The 12,230-nt window shown below is 39.7% G+C and overlaps 1 protein-coding gene across 2 annotated transcripts; it reads right to left on the reverse strand.

The window, feature by feature from the left end:
- Nucleotides 1–7,654: 7,654 nt before the first annotated feature.
- On the reverse strand, nt 7,655–12,113 carry LOC117289115 (coiled-coil domain-containing protein 113-like). 2 transcript variants are annotated; one of them, XR_004518926.1, is made up of 8 exons: nt 11,890–12,113; nt 10,857–11,154; nt 10,423–10,659; nt 9,122–9,277; nt 8,763–8,870; nt 8,382–8,537; nt 7,814–7,941; nt 7,655–7,759 (listed from the first exon to the last, which is right to left on the reverse strand). XR_004518926.1 is itself a non-coding variant. In XM_033770086.1 (7 exons), exons 1-7 carry the CDS (start codon nt 11,991–11,993, stop codon nt 7,864–7,866), a joined length of 1,137 nt encoding a protein of 378 aa, XP_033625977.1. In that variant the 5' UTR covers nt 11,994–12,113; the 3' UTR covers nt 7,655–7,863. The 2 variants fall into 2 exon arrangements, 1 of the variants encoding a protein (XP_033625977.1); XM_033770086.1 differs by having other exon boundaries at nt 7,655–7,941.
- Nucleotides 12,114–12,230: the final 117 nt, after the last annotated feature.

Genomic DNA, 12,230 nt, shown 5'->3' on the forward strand with positions numbered 1-12,230 from the left:
CTTCCGATGTTTTAGTATCCTCCTTGTCTTTTACTGATGTTCTTTGTCCATCCACAGTTGTTATGGACGTGGTCTTCCATTCCTTGATGTGAGCTTCATCACATGTACTTTTGTTGACGACGTTACCAGAGATGTGATGTTGGCTTGGTGATTCTCCATTGCTTCTGGTTACATTTGATTCAGGCTCAGTTGCTTTGTTGTGGTCATTTTCATTCTCAGTAATATGCAAACCTTTAATCTTTCTAGCAAGTTCTTCATCGTCCGTCCTTCCATTTTCTTCTTCTTTTGTTGCTGATTTTCGAATCCTTTCCATGGAAAATACTTCAGCACAGTCACTCTTGTCAATGTTACCAGAGTTGCAGTGTTGGGTGAATGTTTCGCTGGTGATTTTGACAGTGTTTAAGTCAGACTCAATTGCTTTTATATTCTGTGTGGTTTTTGAGTCAAACTTTTCGGTCATATGTACTTGTTTCAGTTTCTCAACAAGGTCATCTTCATCAGCCATTCCTCTCTTCTCTTCTGTTTTCATCAATGTAGTCTGCCCTTCCTTGGCACATTTGTCAGATGCTATCTCATTGATTGGGTTACTGGGAGCGATGTTGCCAGAGTCGTGATGTTCGCTTAGTGAGTCTCTGGTGGTGATCAAGTCAGGCTCATTTACTCTTTCCTGCTTAGCCTGTTCGTAGGTCTGCTTCACTTCACTGCTCGATGATGTTGTTGGAATACTATCATATTTAGTGCAATTATCCATTGCCTTCTCCCGCCATTGCCTAAGGATATCCTCAACCAGCTTGGATCCAGTTGATGGAGCTGAGGCAGTAGTAAAGTAAATGGGTGGACACAATAGCCAGAGTGCTTGACTCAACTTGCTGTAGTATGGACGATGTTTGAGTCTGCAATCCGCAATCCTTCGCAGCAGATTTCGTTTTGCTCTCAGTAATCGTGAATATCTGCGAGGATGTCTAGGAATTGTAGTACGAGATTGTGCTTTGGAGTTCAACAGATCAGCCATTGGTACCGTTAGAGCATCCCCACCCTGACTGACTTCCACAGGTCCTCTGTTAGGTGAAGGGAGTGGTGGTGGATGTGGTATTGCAGATGGTATGTGTGCCATGTTAGATGCTGGTGTTGCCAAAGAGGTTGATGTTTTTACTTTCACTGTGGATGCAGATGATGATGCAGCATGAGGATCTGCTTTTCCCTGCCACTCCATGTCAGAAACATTCAGCTTGTCACAGGGTGAAGTTTTGTGAAGAGGTTGGCGAATAAAGACATGGTCCTGCTCAATGTGGAATCCTGTACTATCCCATCCTCCACGTATCTTCAAGATCCGCTCCCATTCCATGGTCTCAGCTGGCCGCAAATCAACATCCATTTCCTCATCGGCTTTCTTCAAACCATCAACCTCATTTGTGTCCATGGAAACAACTTCTTCATCAATTTCCATGTTTTCATCTCCATCTTCTTCGATCTCCATGGTTTCCTCCACATCTGTTTCATTAGTTTCCATGTCAACCGACTTACCAAGGAAAAAATCACAGAATGAGTTGAAGAGATGACTTCTCTTCTGGCCCCACCCATTGTTAGAGTTGTTCAGGTTTGGAGATGGGCGACTGGCTTGTGCAGCTCCGGTTTCTGGGATAAGAAAGAACAAATGAATTTTCGAAATCAGTTAAAATTATCTAAGTGGTGTTTGAAGCTTTTTGAATGGTGTGAAGGATAAGAATAAACTATAAATATGAGTAAACTTGCGGGTACAACCATGTAACAATTCTCTTTTTGGGGAGAAATGGCTCTGAAAAGAGCCTGTCTTGACGTTTCGAACAGTATACCCTGCTTGACATGTCTTCAGGAGCTTATACTTACATTATCTAGTCAAAGGAACTTTGATTGTGAAAACCTTTAATATTGTTCGAACCTGTTTTAACCTGAATTAATTAATTGAGCTGCTGGGTTAAGGGGTGCATTAATTCCTATTGGACTGTTTTATAAGGTTTGTTTTCAAGTTTTGAGTCAGTGTTTCTGACTACTTGAGGGATGGTGGAACTTTGGTGAGATTGAAATTAAGTAATCTTCTACACCGTCATTCTAGATAAATATGGACCATGAAACTTATGCACGGTGTGAATCTGTTTAATAATGCTGCAACGTGATGACAGTAATTGTCTGAAAATTCACTTGCATATAATTCACAACATATTCTATTAAAAACGAAGAAAATTGCAAACTTTTCGCGTTCATAAAGTGAGCTTGCCGAAAAAATGTTACAAAGATGTGATGATTTATATCATCAAATCGTTCAAAATCAAAGTAAAATTGAGAATAGGCCTTATTAATACCTAAACTTCGGCTCACTATACTACTCTAGTAGTCTTATTTCAAGCTTAGGCTAAAACATGAAACAACAGGGAAAACAATGCTTCAGAAGTGACCGACAAAACCACGAGGTGTGACGGATTTCAGGGGGATTGTAAAACAACAAGAATAATATATGCTTTGAGAGTAGCATTGTTTTAGTGAGCTCAGTGGCCTTGCTTGGAGGTGGGGGCAATGACGCAAGAACCACAGACGGATTTTGTTTCAAGGGGCTTATTGATAAATATGTCTTAAGTGTGCGTTTATGTGTATAAATTTTTTATGATATCCATCTTGAAATATAAGTGTGAGGATTGTGACTTATATATAATCCAACAGTTATGTATTATTATCTCAAAACAATTAAAGTTTTTACAAAGATAAAATGAGTGAAGATGCGCCATCATCTAAGCCTTGTGTGAAATATAGTTCACATCTTTAAACGAGTCCAAATTCGAGAGTGATTTTTTACGGTAAAACCATTTTGTTACTACGATCTCTTCTGAGTAGTGGTTGCTCAGAGAAGTGCCGCTTTGCATTGGACGTTTCGACTAGAATGCTCTGGACGTATTCAAATTAAAACAAAACATCTTTTGATGACAGTTTTATACTTTTGTTTTAACCTTGACAGCCCCTGTACAACTTGTAACTATTGTGTATGTCTAAAGATTTAAAATAAATAAATAAATAAATATAATCTTGTACGGGGTTTCAGACATTGGCCGGTGAAGTTGGTTTGCAGTAACACCATGTGTGTATCTACTTGCTCTGGTACGGGGTTTCAGACATTGGCCGGTGAAGTTGGTTTGCAGTAACACCATGTGTGTATCTACTTGCTCTTTTGGGATTTGTCTTACTTTATATTTTACTACGGTGGAGTGTTTTTTTTCGGTTCGGGAGACTGCTCAGTTTTGAAAAGAACTTTCCTGTTTATTAACTGCTACCTGGGCGGAAGATAGTAAATCGGTCGGGCTACCATACATTCGCTTAGGATCGTGGGGAATTCCTTTATTGTGCAGATGAGTGAGTTAGGCCTACTTAATTGGTTTCAATGTCGACTATTCATATCAATCTAATCTTGTTCAATAATCACATGGAAAACTCGAACTGCAAATCTCTCAAAATGATGCTGTTTGTTTGAAATTACCCTCAACAATTTTTTGTTTTAACACTAACAGTGTTCTGTAATTGGTGAGAAGCGATTTATAAAACAAAACACAAATTTGCCTCTGGAAATATAGCAAGACAAACTGTCTGCCATTTTGTGAAGTAAAAAATTTGTTTCAACGAAAAGCGACACCGTGTTATGGGAAATGACATTTCAAGGGATAATGTGTGCGTGTGTGTGTGTGTGTGTGAATTATTATGTTCTACGTTTTAATTGTATTTCCAACTTTATTCATTTCATAACAATGTTTGTATTGCCCAAAGCGCCCATCCGAAGGCAATGTACCTCATGGGCTTTATTAACAATGTGTGCGCTACGTAAAATTGTGTTTCCCAGCAGATTCATAGTTCATGTACATTCGTATTTTTTTTATTTCCCAGAACTATTATCAGTCAAGATATAAACACTTTAAAAACGCTGAGAATTTGAAAAGCTTTTTCAGGTAAGTTGAGATTGTTAAAAGTTAAGACTTGTTTTCGCTACTGTTTTAAAAACCCAAAATAGCAGATCTGAGTGGACGGACCAAGTGATGCTTGGACTCCCAACTTTACTATCTAACAATGAAGCCCCCCCCCCCCCCCATCCCATACCAAATTGTTTCGGGGAATGAACTTGTGCCGCAGATAAATCATCGCATTCGGTCAACGTAAATGGTTTATTAGTCTGTTTTTCCACAAGACTGGAAAGAAGTGTTTATAACATATCGGCGCTTGAGTAAAAATGAAAATGTAAAATATTCTTTTCCCCCTAGTAGGCCTATTACAATTTAACATCTTTTTAGAAAAGAAAAAAAAGGTCCATCAAAATTAAGTTTAACAACCTTAATTCAACCGTAAAGCCGGGCTTTCAAATTAAATGTGTAACTAAAAAAAAAAAAAAAAGGAAGCGACATATTGAGAAAGAGACATAAAATCTGCCGGATACTGCCAATGTCTGACCAAATCGTTGGTTATGAGAATACACAATACAGTTGCGTATAAAGTAAACATAATATCTTCAGATAACCCCCAAAAATATGTCCATTTCCGATAGGACGCATACCGGACCTATACACTTTTAGAAAAAAAAGGTTTTGTATACACATTTGAAAAGTTTAAGCTCCTTTTTCACAGTTTATTTTCTTCAATACGAAAAAACATGTTGAGGACAAATCAGTTCAAATTTATAAACTTACCCGCGTCCAGTGAGTTGACTGTGTTCGACCGGACGGTGAAGAATCGACGGTAAACCGCTTGCCACAATCGTATCAAGAGCCAAACCAACAAGGATAGTCCAATACTCGGCAGGAAGATGACGGGAAGCACTAGGAGGCAGAACGCCGTGCGGATCGGTAGTAACAGCCGCTTTGCAGCCGCTCCCCGAAGAAACTCCAACTGAACTTCACCAAGATGGGGTCTTTGGTTAGAATCATGGATGTGGAGTGGTCGAAGGGTTGTCTTGCGGTAGTGTCGATGGTCTTTACAAAGCAGCTGGATCATAAGCATGATGACTCCAAGAAAACTGGAGAAAATGGACAGGTTGATGGCGTTGCCGCCCACTGCCCACCGTTCGAAGATCCATCCACATTTCTCAAACAGCGCCTTCATTACATCATGCCATAGATCGGTGGTCGGTAGAGATGAACCCATAATCGGCTCTGCTGACATTGCTTCGTTCTGGATAGATGAAGTTATCCCTCTGCCGTCAGGAGACAGAGCAAGGTGCCAGGAAGCGAGGTGGTAGTCAGATGCAGATGCTCCTTCCGATGATGGAATGAGTTCAGTAGGAGCTAGGTTGGTCACTCTGGAGGTGAAGTCCAGAGGATGCACGCCGGTTGAAGGGTGCAGATTGGTGGAGAACAGAAGTTCAGCGGGAGCAGTTTCATTTCGGTTGTCTGGAGACGTCTGAAACCTCAGGGAAACTCGTCTGTGCTCAACACGGTGCCTCAAGATTTGAGTTGATGGAGATACCCATATCAATGGAGGTCTTTGGCTGGCAGCAGCCGTCATGTGGTCAGTAGACAGGTTGGTGGTCAGCGATGGTATGGCATCGGGGGGGTACCCTAATGCAGGGTCTGCCGGTACTCTCGCCACAAGATCGGTTTCAACTGGTTTATCTTCATCGAAGAACATGCCAGCAAGTGACATGTTTCGCCGGAAATCTTGCAGTGGATGGTCGTAACCGACAGAGAGGTGATCCTGTTGGATCGGTTGCCTCGATGTTGGAGGCGGGCCAGGAGATGCCGATGCAAGGAGCACCAGGTCGTCAAACTCCGGCTGTAGTTGCATGCCCGTGGCTAGGAGGAGGGTTGGTGTCGGAGACTCCAACTGGCCGCTCTCCTTGAGCAGCCCCGTCAAGAAACCAAGGGTCATGACGACAACTTTCAAGACAGAAAGTTGCTTCAACAAAAACATTTTTCAGTAATTGTCGGATGATCAAAAACGCTCAAAACAAAAGTCGCATAAGTCGCAATCTCATCAAGAAGTCAAGTTCACTCGATGAGATCAAAAAGTTTTCTGGTTTATTTGTTGACAAAACTTCAGGAGGTAGTCGTAGTTGCTCTGCAAACGCACCTAGTAATGTGACGTATGACTTCAGCACAACCGCGCGGATAATCGCGTGCAGTATTAATTGTGACGCAATAATCAAATCGAATTTCAACAAAAGGCACATCATGCGCGATGAACCTTGCACGCGCGTTCCTTTGATCAAACATCACCGTCTTTTAAACTAGAAGTGGCAGGGAGTTGTCTCAACAATTCACCATTTTTTGTTTATGAAAATTTTACCCACTGGAAAAAAAACGTTTTATACTCGGCCCGTTTTTGGTAGTAATAACATAGGTAGTGATTTAACGAAGTCGTCCTTTCTTGAGATTTCTTCCTGTTTGGTGTGGGGTGGGATTGTTACTGGTTTTACTTTCTTTTTTTTGGGGGGGGGGCAAAACTAAAATAAAAAAGGAATACCTTCTTGAAATACCAAATAGTGTAGCTTTTCAGTTCAAGTTTATTTTGTAATCCGTCTATGTACATATCAACAATGAAAGGCCATTATATAATTATTATTTTTTAAATACAAAAATGTATTATTATTGCTCAAAGTTATCATGCAAATAACTACAAATGACAAAACTAACCGTCTACCACAATAACAAATCCCTTGCAAGCCTGTACTGAATTTGGCAATTCAATTCACAAGGGAATTACTTAAACCTGCATGTCTCATTTTGGTTTTCATTGTAAAGGTATTCTACAGGATTGGTAGGGGACAAACAAACATGGTTTAATTTAAGTCTGAAAGCTTATACAGTACTGATTATGTAGTTCATCACTTGAAATTTCCCTCTGAATTCCAATAAAACAAGCTGAAAGCTGTTAACAGGTGATTTTGGCTGTTAAAAATCAAAGTTAAGGTCAATGTGTTTACATTCTGATAGTTCTGCATTGTTTGCCACTTTTTGGATAAGGCTCAATGTTTCCGCTGGTTTGTTAGTTCATTATGGCTGATGGCAAAAAACATGAACATTGTCTGCAACTGTTTCGTCAGCTCTACCAATCCTGTATTTAATACACCTTAATAATCACTCTAAAATAAAGATGAATTCCTCAATTAATAAATATGCCAGCTGCAAGAACAGTGTTTTTATTTTGCAAAACTGTCAAATAACCTTAAAGCAGATTGCTTAATATTATAAACGGATTACTGGCTGGACAAACCCTCAGATATCTGAGAAAACGGTTCATGAATGATTTTTTTTCTTCTTTGAGTGCAAATTTATCCAAACCGTAGTACTAAAAGGAATTGGTTTCTCAAAATAGTTTAAATCTACTATCAACAGCTGATGTGCCTCTCATCAAGTATTACTAATTTACAATCTTACGTTTAAGAAAGAGATTATTAAACTGATAAATATATCCACCATGTGAAGCTTGTTTTCATTGTTTGAAGAAGAAAAAAGGCGGGACTGAATAGAAACTTATTTTAAGACCAATGACTGTAGTATATACATGTATAATTAAATTTACAATTATCAATTGCTCAAGCAGATTGTTATAACTTTATGATACAAATTTACACAAAGTCAAAATGGTACCCGACTATTTTACTTCCAGCCTGTTTCGTTACATTGACTTCAATGGAAGAAAACCGAGAAATTAAGGTAAGTAAAGTATAGCATCCTTTTCCATCTCTGGAAAAATAACCAGACTCTGCCAATTATTTTCAGAGGGACTCATTTGTGTTTTACTATGCGTCTATGTTTCTAACGCCCAATTCTGCATCTATGTTTCTAACGCCCAATTCTGCATCTATGTTTCTAACGCCCAATTCTGCATCTATGTTTCTAACGCCCAATTCTGCATCTATGTTTCTAACGCCCAATTCTGCTGACTGTTTATCTTCATTGTGTTCCAAGTCTTACGATGAGTCTTAAGCGCCATCTACAAATGAGAAAAGGGGAAAAAGGAACTTACTTAAATATTGCAGAATATCTTTAGATTGTGGGGAAGTAAAAAACAAGGGTCAACTTAGTCAGATGTGAGATTCATTCATGACAAAATCTGAAACTTGGATCTACATTTTCCTGCTCTTTGATCTACTTCTCAGAAGCTCCTTGGAATATATAACTCCAGTGGTTATTGTAAAAAGGAAGTGCCATTAACTTATGATTTATTTTCATCTGGAGAAATTTCACCATGATGACATAAAAACATCTGAATTCAGATAAAAGTTTGAAACATCCCATCTCTTACATAAGTCAATTTTTCGAGAAAAGGGAGATATGACATTAAAAGTAATAATTACATTGAAAAGGGTGAGAGTTTCCGTGTTGGTCTGTAAAGATCTTTGAAAATGCTGTTAAAAACTCTTTCTAACAAACCTCTGCAATGTCCACTTTTCTCTCCCAGCTCTTAACCGTCTTAGCCAGCTCGTACAGGTCAGCTTTCTCCTTGACATATTCCACAACGTCTGGTACCCTGTAGTCACCAAGCTGCTGACGCAACCTCCGATTCAATTCCTCTGCCTTAGCACGCTCCTAAAAATAGTCAGGAAAAAGGTATAAATAAATAATGACAACATTAATACACTAAATTATCTGTTAAAGTTTGTTGTGTTGTCATTCAGCCTTTGAGAAAGACTCTGCTAGGGTCGAAACGTCAGGCCATTGGCTATTGTTTGCAATAATTATGTTAACATTTATTTTATAGGAGAATCCTGTATTTTAGTTCTTCTTTAAAAAAAAGTTGAGTATGTAACTCACCGCTTCCACAGTCTCTGTTTCTACGTCAATCCTTGTCAGCAACTCATTCCTTGAGCCAATTTCACTCTTAAGTCGGTCTGACTCTAGTGTAAGGGTGTGGAGTTTTTTCTGTAGAAAAAAAAGAACAGGAATACAATTTTAAACACTAAGTCAGTAAAGAAAATCTTCCTGAACTGATTTTAAAAAAAACCCTGAATTCTTCTATGAAATGAGTATGTTCAAGGTCAGTGAATAGAAATATCTTAAGAAAGGAAGAGTCTCAAAAGTCTACATACAAAACAACGTCCCACAATTCTAAAGACCGCTAGATCATTACACCAAAGTGTTTGTTGGAGTGAGAACACATCTATCGTACATACCTTATAAGAATTAAGAACCTGGAGTGTGTTCCCAGCCATCAGTTTCAGTCTAAGAAGATCCTGATTACGCTCATCGATCTTCTCCAGGTACTGACTGTTCTCAATCTTCAATTGTTGAAAGTCCACCTCATGAAGGACCTCTCCCATCTCTTCTTTCTGTCAACAACAACCAGATTTAAAGCTCAAATCATTGTATTAGCTACCAAGCTACCAACAGTCCAAAAGCTTCAAACAGTCTAGCTTCGCAAGAATACAATCAAAATAAATTGGAACTGCTACTGGCTGAAAAGGTGCTGCATGTTTTTGTAGATTTGTTGTACAAATCTTTGTTTAAAGCGTTTTGCTGTTGTCATGGTTTAACATTAAAGTGAAGTGAAATTAGTTGTGTCGAGGCTTTAAATTTTTGTTTCAAGATAAAAACCCATGATTGTCATGTTCCCTGTCTGCACTCTAATGCAGATCAATAGGAAGTGGCTGTATCCCCCAAACACCAGACTAACTCAGGCCATGTCTGAATTAGCGGCTACATCTACGGCTATGGCTAGATTTCTGCGTCATCATTGTTGAAGTATTAAGTACATGTATGTCCTTAGCAACAGCTGTAGCCACTGATAGGTATACGACCTCATTTTGTTTAATTCACACCCAAAAGCCAAAGCTGCAACTACAGTAACACTAGCACCACCAGCCCTGCCAAGGCTGTGTAGATTCACATGTTTCACTAACACCACCAGCCCTGCCAAGGCTGTGTAGATCCACATGTTTCACTAACACCACCAGCCCTGCCAAGGCTGTGTAGATCCACATGTTTCACTAGCACCACCAGCCCTGCCAAGGCTGTGTAGATCCACATGTTTCACTAGCACCACCAGCCCTGCCAAGGCTGTGTAGATTCACATGTTTCACTAGCACCACCAGCCCTGCCAAGGCTGTGTAGATCCACATGTTTCACTAGCACCATCAGCCCTGCCAAGGCTGTGTAGATTCACATGTTTCACTAGCACCACCAGCCCTGCCAAGGCTGTGTAGATTCACATGTTTCACTAGCACCACCAGCCCTGCCAAGGCTGTGTAGATCCACATGTTTCACTAACACCACCAGCCCTGCCAAGGCTGTGTAGATTCACATGTTTCACTAGCACCACCAGCCCTGCCAAGGCTGTGTAGATCCACATGTTTCACTAACACCACCAGCCCTGCCAAGGCTGTGTAGATTCACATGTTTCACTAGCACCACCAGCCCTGCCAAGGCTGTGTAGATTCACATGTTTACAAAGAAACAATCCAGCATGACCTAATACCTGTTTGAGCTGCAAGTGCAATTTCTTCTTCTGGACCTTCAGCGTTGAATTCTTGAGTCTCAGTTTCTCGATCAGGGCATCTCTAGATCGTTGTTTGTCCTCAAAGTAGCGCACAACTTTCTCAGCGACAACCCTCCCTGTGCGGGAGTTCAGTGACCCCTTCAGGATGTCTCGCTCAAACTCGTAGGACGACTTCTTTAACTCTGTGAGTCGGATGTCTGCTTCTTCCATCACAGCCTGTAAAGGAGGAAAACAAATCAAAATCAGGTCAACTTCCCCGGAAAAATGTCAGATAAAAATTCTCACTTTAAGACTCTAGCATAAATCTAGCTTTGACAATCTTGGTTATGTCCCTTACACCTATGGTTACCATCCTGTCTACGTTCGTTGGGGCAATGGGGGTTACGATTATCACAACCATAAACCTTACCCACCTTGTATGTGTCTAAGATTTTCTCTGTGTCCTCTTTGAGTTTATCAATCTCCTCTCGAAGCTCTTCAATTTCGCGCTGTGCTATGTCGCATTTCTGCTCTGCGGTAAGCTTCAAATGTTTGTCTACTCCACTGCCTTTGGACTTTGACCTCTTGCGCATCACTCGGGCATCGTGTGTGGACTGACTCGGAGCAGGAGCGGCAGCCGTTGTCGTTGCAGCTGCAGTGAGATTGGGCTCAACTCGCTTGAGGTATTTCTCAAACATGATGGTCTCATTCTGGACAACTTTGTTCCCTATGCTGTAAGTTAGTCAAGAAAAGAGGTTTCTGTTAAACTATAATAAATTTAAATCTGTTAATAATAGAAATAAACAATTATTTATCAAGTTTAAATTAAAAAGCAGATTCACAGAAAAGCTCTGTGGGGTCGGTATAACAGTCAATGTAGGAAATTCACAATTTCATCACACGATCATGTTCTCTAATTCTAAGTTAGTTGCAATGTGAACCTTGTTGCAAACTCAGCCTTCAAAAAATTCAATGAATCATTCATTATCATACTGCATTACTGGTAGTAGGGTTACGGTTATGTATTGATCATGCTCATCATGCATTGATTCTACTTTAACAGTGACTTAGTTCTAACTGCGATCATTTTAATCATAATTATTGTTCAACACTAAAAAGTCTGAAAAGTATTAAAGACTAAATGTGTACTTAAACAAACATTAAACGAAACTCGAAACCTTCAATTCAAACTATTTCTAGTAATTATCAAGATAATAATTAACATTGTCAAGCAAGGTCAAGAGAAAAGGAGCCAAACTTCAAACCAAAAACATCTTACCATTTTTTAGTTCACTTCAATAAACATACGACATGGTATATAGTAATATTTGAATAACATAAAACAAATGGAATGGGTTTTAAAGTAACTAAATCAATATCTGAACTAACTAAAGGAAAGTTTAACCCCCACCAGCATCACCCAAAATATAAAATTACTAATTATCTCATGCATGACGGCTCACTCACTTCAACTCCTCGATCAATTGCTGTAATTCATCATCTGTGTGTTCATGAAGAGGATCGTCCTGAGGATCCTGTGACGATGTGGCAACACTTTCTGAGTCTGCCATGGTGGATTATTAAGTACTTTGTAAATTCTGAAGAAAAGGACCAGAACTTATCGGTGTCCTTCGTAAGTTGGCTGTATCCAATGTACACAAAACATGATCTGAATTTAATCGTGCACTAAATTTTAGACACGTTGGCGCAATCTCAACGTTGAGGGCTTCTTCCTTAGTAACGGTAGGCCTCCCGTGTTGACAAAACCGGCTGCAGAGAGCTAGAGCTAGAGCGAGCGAAGCTACTGG

Source organism: Asterias rubens, chromosome 4 (assembly GCF_902459465.1).
Source record: "Asterias rubens chromosome 4, eAstRub1.3, whole genome shotgun sequence".
NCBI classification, from domain to species: Eukaryota; Metazoa; Echinodermata; class Asteroidea; order Forcipulatida; family Asteriidae; genus Asterias; species Asterias rubens.